A 19,210-nucleotide genomic window follows, 5' to 3' on the forward strand; every position below is an offset into this window, starting at 1 on the left:
ATTACTATTTTCACATCATTTCACAGGATTATACCAGAATTCTAAGGATTTTACTACACTATACAAATATTTTCTGGATTTACGAGGATTGTATTAAGACTTGATGCTCCACACATTTTAACTTTGTTGTATTTGTAAACAGTTGTCATATTCTTTGCTTTCCTGAACCTTAAACCAAACACTTCACCAGAACATCTATCTTTTTATTTTATATCATATTTTATTTTTGAAGTTATTTTGAACACTTTATTTGAACATTTTTCTAATCCCATTTTCTTCACTTTCAGACTGTTTTCTTTTATCTATTTATATATGTATTTCCGTATCACCTATTTACTGTTTCTATCTCCTCTTCTTTCTCCACTTTCTCATCTATCTTCCCTATTTTTTTCTTTCTTCTTTTATTATTGGCTCTTATTTAATGATCCCCATTATTTCAAAGTGACCTTTATATATTTTTTTTGTTATTACCTACATATATACTACCCTTCTGATTTACCCTTATATGTTATACCCACTTTTAATTACTATTTACCATATTATCCTATTCCTCCATTCTCATTTATATCTAAATGTTATTAAGCCAGTTTTTTATATTTTTGCATTTTGTATAATTCTTCCCCCTTTTCTTCTGAGAAGTTTTTAGCTTTGAAATGCCATGGCCACGTTTTTTTTTTCTTTATTTTCACATTGATTTTTCCTTATTGTTCTAATTATATTTATTTATAACTTCTATTCTTCATCTTTCATTTAATATTATTGTTTGTTCCTCTTAATAGTGCTAAGCTTTCTTTATTTTGATAAGTTTTGCTTTGTTAAAGATTTACTCTTTGATAACGCACACACACATATATGTGTGTGTGTTTTGTTCATAAAGGTTATTGTGTTTATGTAATAGTGGTCAATAACAATTAGAATAATATTTTAGTATAAATTTTATTTATACAAACATTTTGGCTACATATGTGCATACATGTTTTGCTTATGATCTTATTTTGAATAAAATTGTAGTCAAAACATATTGACATATGTAGCCAAAATGTTTGTATAAATAAAATTTTATCTATATATCTACATATAATTAATTCTTAACATGCATCTGTATATGAAGGCAATTTTTTAAATTGGTATAGAACAAAAAAAAAAAAAATGGATAATAACTCGATCGATTTTTAACTGTTTGCAACTCAAATTTTTTCTTGGAACAAAACTCAATGACTTTTTTTCTAAAGAAAAAAAAAACAAAAACAGAAAGAAAAATTTCCAAAAAAATAGAAAGGAAGCAAAGTCAGTGAGAGGATTATCACATTAAACTGTATCATTTGACCCATAACTCGGTGCTGGTACATAAAAAGAAGTCTCCTTGCGTTCTTTCTTGGCAACGACAGCGAAGCCAATAGCCAACAAAATGAAGATCACAAATAAAATTCCCAACAACACATAAGTTGTGAGAGAGAAGATCTTTTTAGGACTTTCGGCTGCAATACTGTTGCTGGTGTAGATCATGAAACCAAGGGCCCAACCAAGGTCACTTCCTGATACCTAAAGAAAAATTGAATACTATAAATTTCGTTGAAATATGATAAAAAACAAAACAAAAACAAAAAAAACAAAAAAAAAACAAAAAAAAGAACAAAACAAAAGAACAAAACAAAAGAAAACAAAAGAACAAAACAAAACAAAAACATTCAAATTTTGTTGTTCCAGGTAAGTAGAAGAGTAATTTATCTCGCCTTTAGTAATATCTTCATCCTTATTAACACCACTGATCCCAACATTGTTTCTGTGGTTTTCTTCTCCATCTTCTCTTCTGACCATGTCATCGTTTTTCACATTGGTGAATGTTAAGAGGGGTGCACATAGATTAACAATTATAAAAAATAAAATAAATCTAAACAACAACAACTAAAAAAACACAAACTCAAACACATTCTGTAAATATTGGTTGCACTATGGATGTGTGTATGACACCAACCTTCTCCATACTAAGGTTCATAGTCGTCTGCCGATGCTGTGTTCATCAGTTGATGTTAGTTCATTTTGGTCTCCTCCGAGCCACAACGTGCATTCAACTGGATCAAACTTGCAACTCTTCTCAACTGGACTGTCGTTGACCATCCCAAACCCAAGACTGTCCATAACTGTATCTAACTCACTGCCACAATAAATCGTCCGATCCTTTGTTTCCATTCACTGCCATACCTTGATTAACTATCCTATTTTAGCTTTCTTTTGTGTTACTTTGTGAACACTTATCTATTGCTCTGCTGCTAAACTCATTTCTTCTTTTTTTGTTATTTTTTCTTTTACTTACTAACACTTGTGCGGGGGGAGGTATGTTGATAGTATCACATCATTTATTTGTTGTATATTTACATTCTTTTTATCTCTTTTTTTTTTTGTTTACTGACAATCACAAAAGTATCCAATACATACTTACAGCTTTTTAATAATGAGTTTAGTAATAGTTATAAATGTTTAATATTAAACAATATTCAGAAAAAGAAACATTAAGCTTATATTAAATTATATTAAACATTCCATTAAAATAAAACTATACATACATGCAGAACATTTAGCTATTTAGTAATTTGTACCTACATTCCTACAACTGCGATGTACAGAGTAACAATAATTTTCAGCAGCCCAAATAAATATCAATAGGTATGAAAAGAAAAAAGAAACTGTTTTCCTTCTTTTATTAATTAAATACCATTAAAACAGAAGTAATCAAACATCTCAACAAAAATAACCTTCTTAGTGACACTCAATATGGTTTCCGTTCTGCTAGATCTACAGCAGATGTGCTTACAGTTATATCGCATAGGATTAGCAAATCTCTCGACGGAGGCAACTTTTCTAGGGCAGTTGCTCTTGACGTATCTGAGGCCTTTGATAGAGTGTGGCATAAAGGTTTACTTCACAAGATGGTATAGCTGGAAATGTCTTCTCAATTATTAAATCATTTCTTTCTGATTTTTTTTTTTTTTTTTACAAAGGCATCACCACTTATCAAGGCCGATAGGCCACTCAAGGATAAGGGTTAAAGAGTGTACAGTAGTCAAAAGGACAATATAGTAATCGATAGTAATAGAAGTTCAGTAAATTTGTTAACTTAAGTGGAACGGCTCATCAGAAACTTGTTCACGTTGGACTTGAAGACAACCATATTATAGACAGCTGGAAAGCAGGAAAACGGAAGACAATTCCACAGGCGTGCAGTTCTAAGAAAGAAGCTTTGATCATGGAATCTATGTTTAGGTTTAGGCACAGATAAAGAGTGGGGAGAATTATTGATAGTGTTTTCAGCTAGTCGAGTGTTTCTTGTGAAAGTTTGGTGAGGGGGGACCATAGATTGAAGCTCAGTCGAACACTTTCCATGAAAATAACGATAAAGCAGAGACAAACTCGCAACATCTCTTCTGTGAGATAGAGGTTGCAGCAAAGAGAAAAGGACATCTCCCACCAGGCCATGAAGTCTATTTTGAACCCTATCAAGGCAGGACAAGTCTTAAGAGTAGTAGTTGAGGGGCAAAAATCAGAAGCTCACAGTATTAATGCTGGAGTCCCTCAGGGATCCATCCTGGGCCCAACTCTTTTCCTGATCTACATTAATGATCTTCCAAATCACATCCTTGTAGACATTTATGCTGATGACACGACCATTCATGGTAGCACATCTAAAACAGTAAACGACCAAGTTCTCTCCGATTCTCTCTCCTCTGATCTTGAGCACGTAGTACAATGGGGGAAAGGAGTGGCTGGTTACTTTTAATGCATCTAAAACCAAGCTTCTCTCTTTACATCATCAACATTCTGATCCACATCTGGCATCAATTGAAATGAATGACTCTCGTCTTCAGGAGGCCTCAAGTTTTGACAAGCTTCTAGGCTTGACCGTTACTCCTGATCTTAAATGGAACGCGTACATCAAATCTGTTGCCAAGGCCGCTGGGAAAATGGTGGGATCTTTCTATCAATCCGGTAGATATCTCACTGCTGATGCAATTCTCTATCTATATAAGAGCCGGGTACGTCCAGAGGTAGAATACTGTTGCCACATCTGGGCAGGAACTGCTAGAAAGGACTTGTCCTGCCTTGATAGAGTTCAAAATAGAATTCGTAGCCTCATAGGAGATGTGCTTTTCTCTTCCCTGCAACCTCTATCTCACAGAAGAGATGTTGCGAGTTTTCTCTGATGTATCGTTATCGTCTAGCTGAAAACACTATCAATAATTCCCCCCATTCTTTATCTGTGCCTAAACCTAAACGTAGATTCCATGAACAAAGCTTCTTTCTTAGAACTGCACGCCTGTGGAGTTGTCTTCTGGCCGACTACAATATGGTTGTCTTCAAGTCTAACGTAAACAAGTTCTTGATGAGCCGTTCCATATAAGTTAACAAATTTACCGAATTTCCATTACTAATGATTACTATATTGTCCAATTTCTACTGTACACTTTTTAACCCTTATCCTCGAGTGGCCTCTTGGCCTTGATAATGTGGTGATGCCTGTGTATAAAAAAAAAAAAAAAAAAAAAAAAAAAAACTACTTTTATCCGTTACGCCATGATTCCTCGTGGACAATTCTAGCACAAATTTTGGAACCCATTCTTGTTTTTAGATGTGCAATCTCTCATGTACTTTATCTCATATATGTATTCTTTTGTTTTTTTTTATTAAGTTAAACATTATTATTTAAATCGACTGAAACATTGTGAAAATAACAGTCAAAATGAAAACAGTAGTTTGAATAATCGAAATAATACAAAATATCAATCTTCATCTAAAAAATTCAGAAGTAATGACATTCAAATCTTACTGTTCAATCAAATTAGAAAAAATGAATGCACTATCTTCAGAACAATTCAGAATTTTACTTTTTAACTCAGTTAATAAATAATTTGCATTGTTTTCATCTTTTCGAGATGAGGATTGATAATTTGGATTTGAAATTGTATTTTGCCTGTCTGTCACACCTAAACTTAAAATAGTATTTTTGCCTATCTGTTATACCTAAGTTTGGAACAGCATTTTTATAAATAAATGTACCGGTAGAATAGATACATTGTTAGAATGGCTGTGTTCTTATTCTGGTGTCTCAAAACATAGCTAAATCCAATTCCTATCTTTTTCGTCTGAAAGATTTTATGTAACAAATTTTACTTACTGAATTATTAAAATGAAGTGAGTTCCATGTCTGTTGATCAAAGTGCAAACCTTGAGTTAGAAGTTCCTTTATATACATCGCTTCAATGCACAATTGTTTTTTAATGGAAATTGGTAATCCAGGAACAAGAAGAGCCTGTAAAAAAGAAAGGAAATTGAAATATTAATAATGATTTTTTTTTTTTTTTTTTTTTTTTTACAAATCTGATATATTTTATCCTTTTTATCTTTAAAAAGCCAACATTTCTTCACTGGTTAAAAAAAAAAAAAAAAAAAAAAAAAAGGAAAAAGAAAAAGAGAAAACAAAATTTATTTTTATTTTTAGCATTAAAAAAAAAAAAGTCATGGCATGCAGCATTTTACGATTCCATACTATTATCTTGGCCTAATTAAGCTGACACATCAGTTCTTGTTGGATCACTGAAGTTAAACGACATTGAGCCTGGTCAGTACTAGATGGGTGACTATTTGGGAATACCAAATGCTGAATGTGCTCTTCGCTTATCTTGGCATTATTTCCAGTTGTACTAGACTTCTTGCCACTGGAATCATATAGTCCTGATTCAAAGAAGGTGTGGTTGGAGAATGCACAACCTTTGCTTCACAATTACATCCTTACAGGACATATTCATTGTCTCTCAAGCCTGAATGGACATCATGATTGTTGGTATATATTTTTAAGGTCACAAACATTATTTGGATTATTCCGACTACTATTCTCATCAGATGTTATTTTTATGTTTCAGCCAACGTAACTGCTGATCATAATAATACACATCTAAACAAGATTAGTTGTATTATGGGAGTTGATTGTGGTCAAGTGGTTAACGACATGGACTGATGACTGGGTGTTTCAAGTTTGAATCCACTTCATTCCACAACAATCACTTTCACTTAGTATGCTGGCAATCTTCTCGTGGTCCTTCACATAAGTAACTAATATCTTTCTTGAAAGAATTCTGACTAAAAAATTATTGGGGAAACCAATGCCAATGATAGAAATGTATTCTTGATATTGCCTGCACCGAAGAACGTACAACTTTCAGAAGAGTGTCACTTAGTACAGAATTTTACCTAGTACTTTATCCGTTACACTAGAAGACACTGACTAACACTCAAGATGGGATTAGTAGTCTGAATGATGCAAATTATCAATCCTCATCTCAAAAATTCAGAAATATAAACCAGTAGTTGTTAAAAAATAATCAGGAATTTTTTTTGCAAATTAATAAAGATGTCACAGACTATCAGATATTTACCAATTATTACCAGCAGAAAAACTGTCTATACCAGCACCTGTATGGAATTTTGCGCTAAACCCTTTATGTAATCCATGGAGGTTGACTGTTCTTGTTCAGTCAGCCATGACCGGATATAAATTTTAAGCAACTTTTTTTTTTATGTTCTTAGTATCATTTGAACCGAGGATTGAATCTTCCAGAAGAGCCACTTAGAATTGACTATTATTTAGTACTTAATTGTGTCAGAGGTCCATGATTGAAATGCGAGAATGACAACCAAGATGAGAATAAAATACCAGAAAAATATCAGCATCATTTCTCTAAATTTTTTAATTACATTTTCACCCCAAACAAGGCACAATGCCACTTTGATGTAGGGGGCTACTATAAGGACCATGAGTTGCAAGTATACTATGTAAGGAGTTGAGAAGCAAGATGTCCATTTACATTACACTTAAACTTCTGCATGTCAGTACAGTGGGGAAGCAGGAGCCTAGAAGTCAAGCAGTTCTGAGAAAGAAACTATTAGAGTAGAAGGCTTTCTTACATCTAGGTATCTCTACTGTGTAGGGGTGGGATTTTGCTGCTTGTCGGGTGTATTAACGTCGATGAGGCATAAGTGCTTGTAGTTCATCAGAACATTCACCATTAAAATACTTGTAAAACAGGAAGAGGGATGCAACATTTTGTTGATGGGACAGAGGTTGAAGCTTAGATGACAGTTCATAATCTATCAGGTTGGCAACTCTTTTGACCCCTGTCCAGGAGAGAAGAGACTAGTAGCAGATACACCAGCCTAGATGTGACAACAATACTTCAATCATGAGCAAATGGTGGCCTTGTAGAGGTACAAGATACTTTCAGGCGTAAGTAACTTCCTAGCATGGTAGAGAGAGCCCACCTTCTTTGCAGCTGCCTTGGTAATGCTCTTGATGTATCTGTTCCAACTCATGTTCCCTGTGAACGTTAAGCCGAGGAGTTTGAACAAAGTACTTTCAGTTAATGTATCTTTAGCCATAGCTATTGGTGATTGAGGAGCTTTTTTCCATTACAGACTTCCTCTAGGGTTTCTGCCATTATCTTGGATATATGTTCATCCGTTTTCCCCTCGTGCCTGTTATAGAGCATGGTGTCGTCAGCAAATATGCCTATCTCAGAGACTATTTTATCAGGGAGGTCATTTATGAATATCAGGAATAATAAAGATTCAAAGATCGACCCCTGAGGTACACCCGCATTTATATCATATTGTTTAGATGTACGACCATCAAAGATAACCTGGATTCTTCTTATTTAAGGAGAATTTAATTATGTTAAGTATTCGTTTAGTAATACCATAAGATATGATTTTCATAAGAAGATCATCATGCCATACTCTGTCAAAAGTGTTAGATATATCTTGGGCTACTTCCCTCTCTTCCCTTGCCTTATCCGTTCAAAGATTACAGTTAGGATATCTGCAGTAGAACGGGCTTCCCTAAATCTATATTGATGATTGGACAGAAGTTTATCAACTCTTAATCCTTTGATTTTAACTATACTTTTAGCAGTGCTGTGAAGGTCTCCTTATTAACATTACATTATTATATTTATTTATTGATTGAGGAATGAGTAGTGTGTAGCAAAAACTTTTGTTTTACTTAGCATTGTCTGGGAGCAAATGAATTGTCATTATCAATATTGTTCTCTTTTAACAGTTTGATTTTAACCATACTTTAGGCAGTGTTGTGGACGCCTCCTTACTAACATTACAGTATAATATTTGGTAAGTGAGGCAGGGGAGATAAGTAATATAAAATTTTGTTCTACTCTGCATTATCAGGGATGAATTGTTATTAACATTACTGTACTATATTTTGTAAGTGAGTAGAAGGGGGAACAGAAACTTTTGTATTACTTGGAGTTGTCCGGGAACAATAAATGTAAATTAAGGTATTACCTTTTTATATGTTTGGACTATTTTCATTATCAACATAATTTTTATTCAGATTATTGTGAAAGTAGGTTGAAAGAACAGAATTACCCAAGATCAAGAATGCTATTGCTCCGTTTTACTCTATGTTGTCCAGGAGCAATAAATATAAGATTATAGTCTTACACTTACAAAGGATAGCTATGGTAAATAAATTACATTATTATTTTTTTCAGCATATTAAAACAAGAGAGAGGAATGGATTGAGTTAAAGGGAGGGTTATGAAGAAAGAGAGGACAGAAAAAGGTAGAGGTGGCAAGATAAAGAGAGAAGTTTTAACCCTTTATGACCTAGTTGAACTAATTTGGTCAGTTGTAAATAAACAAATATAAAAGAATAAATAAAGTGGGAATTGATTCAAACATGACTTATACGTACAAGTGACTTATTTATATATAAGTAGTAAGTCCAGTGCTAAGTTATCAATTCAGGACACTTTTGATGATAATCTCCCCTTCCATATTAATGGGTGGAAGTTTGTCGTTATCGATCTCGAGTTTGAATAATGGAGCTTCACCTTTATAATTAAAATCCAATAATTAACTTTTATCAATTCGTAAAGTCGGCTTAATATTAATTTACATTCGAGTTTAGATAATTATTCAAGGTTTTAATTTAAGAGGTTTGTTTTCATAGGTGACTTTTTCTTTGCTAATGTCACTGTATTATATTTCGAATATAATAGAAAATAAGACTAACTATATTAGATGGTTTGATTGGCTAGCCAGGAAGCAAGCATTTTCAATATAGGCAAGCTTGCAGTAATAGTATATATTAAGTATATTACTTAAATAAAGTCCTAACTTTATCTACTCTAATAGAGAAAAATAATTCTAGGCATTTTGTTTTGTTTTTTATCGCTAGTTTCCTTTGTAGCATGGAGGGGGGGGGGTGACGAATAAGACAGGAAAGTAGATACAAATAAATACAAATACATAAAACAAGAAAAACAAATCAAAACGTGGATTCCATGAACAAAGCTTCTTTCTTAGAACTGCACGCCTGTGGAACTCTGTTCCGTCTGCCTGCTTCCCACCTGACTACAACTTGGATGAGTTCAAGTCCAACGTTAACAAATTCCTAATGAACCGCCCCCTTAAGTAAACACTTCATTAAATCTCCACACTAACGTAATGTACTTGCAATAACCCTTATCCCTGAGTGGCTTCCGGGCCTTGATAAGTGGTGACCACTGTGTAAAAAAAAAAAACGTATTAGTTCAATATCTGAGTAGATGCTAGATATCTCCAAATTGCAACTGTCCATTGCTTACATTCAGTATGCCACCATCTAAAATTAACAATAAATATTTTTTTCATCATCTACATCATAATTCAGGTCATAATGGGTTAATATAAAGATGTTATACACTACTTAACTTTTATTTAGGTATTAATAGCCCAGGGCAATGGCGGGTAGCTCTGCTAGGATGAAATATAAAAAAAAATAAAAAATTAAAAAAAAACAAAACAAAAAACAAACAAACCTCTTGCCAAGTTTTATTGCACCAAGTTTCAGCGGCAGATGAGAAGGCTTCAAGACTGAAAGTGTCTGTTTTCTGAGTCAGATTGAGGGAGTGCATCGTCCAATAATAACCAGAAAAAGCCTAGAAATTAAAAAAAAAAAAAAAAAAAAATAATAAAGCTAAAATCAATTTTGCAAATATTTTTAATTCCATTGACTAAAATAATTTTAAATGCTTAGATCATCACCTTAAGTTTTTTCAAAGTTTCAGAAACAAAACTATTCTCATCCCTATAGAAAAACATTCAGTTATTAGAACTCACTTACAAAATAAAAAAAATAAAGCATATTATTTTGGTTATTTAGACTATTTTCATCAAGATAAGTTACAAATTATTGATCCTCATGTAAAAAATTCTGAAACAATATCAATTCTGTACAAACCTGAAATTTATAAAATAAGGGAAACAAATGGAAGAAACAATATGAAAAAACTAGCAAGAATGACCAGCATTACTATACAGATGCTGTGATCTAAAGCTTGCTCCACTTAAAGAAATTACCAGTTAGTTCTAGAACATGAGAGGATGCAAGAAAGTAGGACACGTTCATCTGAAATAGAATCCACATAGAAGAAACATCAATCACGGATCAAATTGACAAGCAAGCTCACCCCTTACTGGAAGGCAACACATCACTGAGCCTAACTAATAAAACAGTTAGTAGACAAAATTTCAACATTTTTCATCAACATTGTGTCCGAGTGTATCATTCTAGGGTAATACACTGATTTCAACACTTCTTTAACAATTCAATGTCATTTTTTTTCCAATATCACTTCTTAACTGAAGTCAAATATCTTTCCTTGGGGACCAGATCTGAACAATGGCTGCAAAAGTAATTCATGCAGTTTTATTACTTTTGGGATCGATTTGTAACACGGTTCATTGTCTTAGTGAAATAGTACTTTCTTCTTCATTTGTAGGTGTTTTTTTTTTTTTTTTTAAATATTTTTTTTTAAATGCATGCATAATATTTACTATTGATTCTTTCTTTCTCAAGGTAATCGATGAACAAATAACCTTGCATATCCCAAAATATGAAGGCCCAAACCTTGCTTTCTAATGTTGTCATCTTTGGATGGCTTTCACTTGTCAAATCAAAAACTAGGTCCCTTATTCACGAAACTACCTGAGTTTTGTGATAAAGGGGCATAACTCTTGTATCCATAATACTATACAATTTCAGAACAATGTATTTCGATTTTATTTTCAAATTTAAAAAAGTATTTTAATGGTATACTTAATACCATTTTAATATTTTAATGGTTTAATACTTAAAAAATAATTTAATAATTTTATTTTTATTATTTCAACAAATTTTTACTGGACATAAATTATACAATTTTCAAGGTCCTTTCAAGAAATTTTCCACAAATTTTTCTATATTTTCAATAATAATAATAGAAATTTTAAGGCAAAAGTCAAAATTCAAGGACTTTTCAAATCTGTGCGAACCCTGGACACAAATCATTTTGATTGTATTGAAATAGTTGCAAACAATGTGCTGAATAGTCAACATGTTGTTTTAATCAATTTTGAGCAAATTCGGCATCAACTTTGAACACAGCTTTCTCATTGATAAATGCTTATGCAAAATGGTGACTACATTCCTTTCCGATATCTTCAGCTCCTCACACAGCTTCAATTTCCAATTGGTTACTAATTGTGGACATTTTTTTATATTTGCCAGAACAATTGCCAAATTTGGATGAATTGAGCTTTCAGCATCATTTGTATCTGTACAACAATGTTTAAAGTCAATAGACTATCCCTTAACCATTGTCACCGACAGAATAGAGTTTGAACAACACATATCAAATTACTTTGCTTGAACTGTATCCTTCCACCCCACCAATCAAAAAACAATGCTTTATCAACATGTGAAATTCCATTTTGTAAATTTGCAAAATTTGCTTCACTTAAAATAACTGCAATTTGTAAACTAATTAATTGATTAAACTCAAATTTTGGCACGTACCATTTGAACGTTAATATTTTAGTGGCATTATCCATATGTCAGGTTTGTGACTTATTAAGTGATCTGTTATTTCACTCAATCATTATCCTAGTCACACAACCGGCATTAAATTCAAAGGACACACTGAATGTTATTGCATATATTTCTTTAATATTCACTTCTTTTAATCAAAATTAATTTTCTTTCCTTTGTCAAAATTTGATTATCGTATTTTTGTACTTCTTTGTTGTCTTGTATATAACACACACGCACATCATTAGTTATCATTCCAAAACCAGATAGATTTACTTCACATTCATAAATTTTATTCATATTTTTTATGAAGTACTTGTTAAATAGTGGAAGCCCACCAAACAACTTTATATGTTACTCAAATGCATGTTTATGCAACTTTATATATATATTAGCGGCGGTACCCGGCGTTGCCCGGGTGTTTGGAGGTGTGTGTGGTGTTAAATAAAAAAGAAACCCTGGGGGGGAGGATCAAACCCGAAGCTCTGAGGCGAAGTTTGAAAATAAAATCGGTCAGCCAGAATGAATTACTGAAAGATGTTTGAATTTATTTAAGAACCAAATTGACAGGTGCGCGCACGGAAGTCGTCGAGTGTTACGACGATGGAAGCTATTCAGCAAATGAGGTCAATGACCAGGTTTGTTTGTTATAAGCGAAGTAAAAAAGGAAAACATAAAAACGAACATTAAAACTTGGGTAGGGGTGGGTAATCAAAACATCGAAAAAAAAACACAAAAAAGAAAACTAACGTAAAAAAGAAAACAGAAAAATGAACACGTGAAAAATGGCTTAAATAAGCCTGTTTCGATATAAAAATTTAAAAAATCGGTGGGTACTCGGGGTGTTTTTAGGTGTGTGGTCGGAGGTGGATAAGCGAAGTAAAAAAAAACAGAAAAACGAACGTTACGTGAAAAATGGCTTAAAGAACACTGGTTCAATATTTAAATTTAAAAAATCGAAAAAAAAAAAGAAAGAAAAAAACATCTCACACCACGATTCGAACCCAAAACGTTTAGATAACGAACCAACGCGTTAACCAACTGACCTAACATGACGTAGATGAAATTTGTTCAGTTTTTCAACTATTTAAAGTAAATCAGGTCATGATGTCATCTGACGCGTGCGTAGAACCGGTCGTCGTCGCGAGAGGACCGTTTTTGTTAACATTATCATATACATGTGTATTATATAATGTACTGTATTTTGTTACTAATTTTCAATATATACTGTATACAATTTTGTTTAGGCCTCACCATATGGCGATTTTACCTTCCCAGAACGGATTAATGCTGTATCCCGGGGTTCTACTGTATATATTTCCTTATAATCATAAGTATATATACATATGTGTGTGTGCTTCAGTTAAAATTTAATATGTTTTATTAATAATAATTTTAATAGTTATTCCCACAATAACTGACAGGTTGCGAATTCACACTAAACCTTTTACTGTAATAGTATTTTTCTCTTTGAAAGTCATCCTGATGTGTGGAACATTGAGATGGTTTCAGCACGTGAAGGAAATGATTGACCACCTTTGGCAACACAGAATGTCAGAGGTAAATACCGCAGCTGACCAAAGATGGATGGCTGGACAACATCAAGGCTGACCTACACGTTCTAAACATCACATAGTATCTGGTCAATGATCATGATGTCAGGAGAGCAGCGATCAACACCAACAGGTAACACGACAAGAAGGTGTTCAATCCTAGGAGCTTGGAACAGAAAACGTCAAACCTTGCAGTAGTAGTAGTAATATTAATGCACCACTTATTTTTGCAAAAAAATTGTTGACTTGAGTATTATGAACTTTTTTTTGTACATTGTCATTCTGTTTTCAAACAAAACTGGAGCATTAATATTTTTGAAACGTTCGCAGCATAATTAAAATAATGAAATTTTGGAAATTGTTTATATTTAAAATTGATTTTTTTTTTTTCTGAAACATTAAATTATTTATTCCATTTTGAATATATTTAAAAATTCATAAACTGTGACACATTTGTTAAAATGCAATTCCAACAGTTACGTACCTTGAAAACAGAGCTATTAAATTTGACATAGTGATATAAGACAAGGAGAGAGAGAAGCAACCTTAGTAAGCAGAGATGAGAGGGAAAAGATAACGAAATACCAATGTCTTATGTACGACATAAAAAGAAATTGGAATTTTAGAAAGATCTTCATCATTCCAGTAATTATAGGAGCAACTGAACTCATGAAAAAGAATTTCAAAAATTATCTGGCAAATATACCCGGTGAACAAAGTGCAAGAGAGATTCAAACAATTGCACTTAAAGGGATGGTTAGAATCTTAAAAACATCCCTCAGTTGGAATGCAGGTGAATGTCTGGCATCCAGTACAATGCCCAATTCACAGCTTAAACAAACTGATATAAAAATTGGGGATAAAAAAAAAAAATTATAATCTTTAATTAAAACATTCTTGCATAACTAAAAACAGAACCATAAGTCAGTCATGAGATTGCATTCCTCTGTCTGGCAATGTAAGGATGGACCAAAGTCTGATCTGGACATTACTTCTCCATATTGTATGAAGTATTATACTATGGAAATATTGATTACTGTTATCAAAAAGCATCATAGCCATACATAGAAACATAATATGGAAACATCGGAAATTGAAATAAGATGCAGAACTTAATTAGCTACGATATAGGGCAAGTTGCAAGTCTATGCTGAACAATACCAAAATTATCAGCATAAGTGCAACTTCCATTTTTTTTTTTTTTAGATAGGAGTCACCACTTATCAAGGCTTGGAGGCCATTTAAGGATAAGGGTTAATGAGTGTACAGTAGTCAATGGGACAATATCATAGTAATCGTTAGTAGTGAAAGTTTGGTAAATTGGATTACTTAAGGCGACGGCTCATCAAGAACTTGTTTACGTTGGACTTGAAGGTGGCTAAATTGTAGTAGCTGGAAAACAAGCAAATAGAACAGAGTTGTTACGGCTTTACCTTATGTGCTACAAAAAAAAAAAAAATTTGTCTTTTTCTGTCTTACTTTCCCTCTCTGTCCTGCTCCAACCAAGTCTACCGACCTGCTCCACTAATCCCAAAACCTCAACATGACAAATCTCTCCACCCCCCAAAAAACACGAATAAACCTAGAACCCCATCCTCCAACGTAGACCCCTACTACCAGGTCTCCTTCTCCAACATCAGGGGTCTACGTTCCAACCTTCCAGAGGTTGAAACCCAATTACAGGAGACGAAACCGGACATAATCTATCTTAGTGAAACTGGCATAGGGCCAACCACTTCCCTAGACGAATTCATAATTAAAGGATACTCTAACTTAACATCTAAATCTGACCACCAAGATCGCATGGAATATGTGCCTACATTAAAGATGGCTTTCCATGTGGTAGGGATATCTCCAGAAAGACCCTAATTTACCTTATATGTGCTTCCGGGTTGCACTTGCTTACACCACCGCATTTATATTTGCCCTCTATCACCTCCACAACAGTGGGGTTACTATCTTTAAGAGCATATCTGAGAAAATTGACCACATTCCGTCTGCTCATCCTTCGGCTAACATTCACATTTGTGGTGACTTCAATATCCATAATGTGGAATGGCTGACCCACTCAAATAAGACAGATGATGAGGGGAGGTTCTGTCATGATTTTGCCATTGCCTATGACCTCACTCAGATTGTTCACGAACCCACCCGTGTGCCTGATACTACTGGTCAGTATGCAAGCCTTCTAGACCTAGGCTATGTTCATGTTCCGTTCTATCTCCTCTGGGATCCTCCGACGACTCTGTTGTAGCAGTTAAGATAAAAATTAAATGTAATAAGTCTTTAAACGTACCTCTCCATCGTACTGTATATCGATACTCTATGGCTGACTGGGATAGCTTCCGAACATTCATATCTGACCTACCTCTGCATTCCATGTTTAAAAAGGATGTGTCCTCTATAGTATCAGACCTGACCAAATGGTTAATTGTAGGCATAGACCGATTCATACCATCTAAAAAATTTCAACAAAACCTAACAGTCAGCCATGGTTCTTCCCTGAATGTGCTGCTGCCATAGTGCACAAAAATCACTTTTTCCATAGCTACCAATGTAATAAATGTACTGAGACTAAAGCTGCTTTCAGGACTGCCAGCAACCACTGTAAAAGAGTAATAAAAAATGCAAGAGAGCTATATTCTCAGTCCGTTAAATCTAAAGCAGCTGAGCAGTGGCTTGGTTCCCACCAGTTCTGGCAAATAGCAAACAGGATCCTGAACAGATGCGTGCGTTCTATCCCAACCATCATCAATGGACCTGAGGTCATCTTGTCAGGATCAGACAAGGCCAAACTATTTGCCAAGAACTTTGCAGCTAATTCTACCCTATGCGGCAAAGGCCATCAACTCCCCGTATTTCCTCCTATAACAAACAACACACTATCCAACATACAAATATCTGTGCGTGAGGTCGCAAGCTAATCAAGAACCTTGATTCCAGTAAAGTAACTGGTCATGACGGCATTTCAGTTATAGTGCTGAAAAAGCTCCAACCAGAACTTGCCCGCATACTTACAAAACAGTTTAACCATTGCTTTAAGGAGAAGTGCTTTCCAACACCCTGGAAAACCTCAACAGTATACCCTGTATTAAAGAATTCAGGTGATAAGTCATCTCCCTCTCAGTACAGACCAATAAGTCTCCTGTGTGTCATGAGTAAGTTGTTGGAATCCATATTAAATAAAGAAGTAGTCAACCACCTCAGCAGAAACAACCTTCTTAGTGACATGCAATATGGTTTTCGCTTTGCAAGATCTACAGCAGATGTGCTAACGGTTATATCTCATAGGATTAGTGAATCTCTTGACAAAGGCTTCCTTTCTAAGGCAATTGCTCGACATATCAAAGGCCTTCGATAAGGTATGGCATAAAAGCCTACTTCACAAGATTTCCAGTTACGGTATAACTGGAAATGTTTTCTCAATCATTAAATCATTTCTCTCCGATAGGTTCATAAGAGTAGTAGTTGATGGCAGAAATCAGAGGCCCACAGTATTAATGTTAGGGGCCCATCCTGGGCCCAACTCTCTTCCTGATCTACATCAATGATCTTCCAAAACACATACTTTAATCATTCATTGACATCTATGCTGACAACACAACCATCTATGGAAACACATCAAAGGCCGTAAATGACAAAATTTTTCTCTAATTCTCTCTCCTCTGATCTTGAGCGCGTGGTACAGTGGGGGAAGAGGTGGCTGGTCACTTTCAATGCATCCAAAACCAAGCTTATATCTTTACATCATCAACGCTCTGATCCCCATCTGGCATCAATTGAAATGGATGGCTCTCATTTTGGGGAGGCTCCATGTTTTGACAAGCTTCTGGGTTTGATCTTTACTCCTGATCTGAAATGGAACACGTACATCAGGTCTGTTGCCAAGGACGCTGGGAAAATGATGGGATCCTTCTACCGCTCCAGAAAATATCTCACTACTGATGCAATTCTCTATCCGTATAAAAGCCAAGTACGTCCAAGGATGGAGTACTGCTGCCACATCTGGGCTTCAGCTGCTAAAAACAGCCTATCCTGCCTAGACAGAGTACAAAATAGACTTCGTCGTTTAGTAGGGAATGCCCTTTTCTCTTCCCTGCAGCCTCTCTCCCACAGAAGAGACGTCGCGAGCCTGTCTTTATTTTATCGTTATTTTCATGGCAAGTGCTCGTCTGAGCTCCAATTTCTCGTCCCCCCTCACCAATCTTTCACGAGAAACACCCGTCTGGCTGAAACTACTGTCAGTAACTTTCCCCACTCTTTATCTGTGCCTAAATCAAAACGTAGATTCCATAAGCAGAGCTTATTTCTCAGAAGTGCATGACTGGAACTCTCTTCCATTTGCCTGTTTCCCATCTGACTACAACTTGGATGTCTTCAAATCCAACATAAACAAATTCCTGACAAACTGCCCCCTTAAGTAAGACATTCTATCAAATCTCCAATACTAATGATTACTACAATACTATCTCATTGATTACTGTACACGCAATAACCCTTATCCCTGAGTGGCCTCCGGGTCTTGATAAGTGATGACCCCCATGTAGAAAAAAAAAAAAAAAAAAAGAAAAGAAAAAGAGCAATTCTCCTAGAAAGGAAGCCTCTGTCAGATATTCGCTAAACCTATGAGATATAACCATTAGCACATCTGCTGTAGATCTAGCAGAACGGAAACCATATTACATGTCACTAAGGTTATTTTTGCTGAGGTGGTTGACTACTTCTGTTACCTTGACCTTTGACCTAGATATTCTAACATTAAATTAGTTTTTCAGTTGGACCATGATTCATCTCTTCTCTATCTTTTCTCTATATATAAAATGAAGTCATTTTTTCTATATATAAAATGAAGTCATTTTTCCCCTCCGATTTTGACCTTAATAGGATTAAAAATCAAACCATTTCATGCAAATGTAATATGCACAAGCTGCAGCACAGTATCTGAGGTGTGTTATAGGCCTATTACATCTCCACTTCCTTGATTAGCGTACATTCCTATATTTTTTCTGGTGAGAGTTCACTGCCAAAATCAGTTAGAATTAATGGAAGTTGTAAAATATTTTCTCTCTAATAAATTCCTCCTTCCACCGCTCCCCATTTACACCGCTGCTAGATCGTTCACAAGGGCCTCTTACGAACGAACACTGATTTCTGGTTTAGTAGTTGCTTACAAAAAACTGAAATGCTTCCTATCGGGTGAAACGCACCACGCTTATTGTACGTTCCTTATTTACCATTTATTTCCCAACATTTTTACGCTGAGGAAAAAAAAAACAAGAATTCTTTCCATTTATTATTATTATTTTTTTTTATTCTTAAACATACATATTTACTGACGAGGATCGAAATAAACGTCCGATTCGTAAACACAAACATTACGGAGGAAAGGGGGGGAGGCATCATATGATTAACTCATATGATGCCTCCTCCTCCTCTCCTTGCTCCGTAATGTTTGTGTTTACAAATCGGACGTTTATTACGATCCTCGTCAGTAAATATGTATGTTTAAGAATAAAAAAAATATTAAATAATAAATGTTAAATATTTATGTTCAATAAAAAAAATATGATTCTTTCCATTTTTATTTATTTATTTTTTTCCATATACGCATAATACACCATTTCCGTTTTCGATTCAATTTTTCCCGTTCCCGTTTTTCAGATTGCTTTAATTTAACAGCGTTATTTTCTTTTTTAACCCAGACTTAAATAATCACTTTCCCATTCTAAGTAATTATACCATCATGATTATCGAATTT

The 19,210-nt window shown here is 34.4% G+C and overlaps 1 protein-coding gene across 4 annotated transcripts in view; it reads right to left on the bottom strand.

Moving 5' to 3' along the window:
• Positions 1 to 384: 384 nt before the first annotated feature.
• The window catches only part of LOC145283657 (ectonucleoside triphosphate diphosphohydrolase 1-like), a 101,427-nt gene continuing 82,601 nt past the window's right edge, over positions 385 to 19,210 (bottom strand). For all 4 annotated transcript variants that reach the window (XM_080132656.1, XM_080132655.1, XM_080132654.1 and 1 more), the window contains exons 9-11: positions 9,870 to 9,989; positions 5,171 to 5,305; positions 385 to 1,542 (exon numbers count right to left, since the gene is read on the bottom strand). In XM_080132656.1, coding sequence (XP_079988782.1) covers positions 1,309 to 1,542; positions 5,171 to 5,305; positions 9,870 to 9,989 — 489 coding nt within the window. In that variant the 3' untranslated portion in view covers positions 385 to 1,308. The remainder of the gene's footprint in view (positions 1,543 to 5,170; positions 5,306 to 9,869; positions 9,990 to 19,210) is intronic.

This window comes from Euprymna scolopes, chromosome 8, assembly GCF_053919585.1.
Source record: "Euprymna scolopes isolate OS-2025 chromosome 8, ASM5391958v1, whole genome shotgun sequence".
Classification (NCBI taxonomy): domain Eukaryota; kingdom Metazoa; phylum Mollusca; class Cephalopoda; order Sepiida; family Sepiolidae; genus Euprymna; species Euprymna scolopes.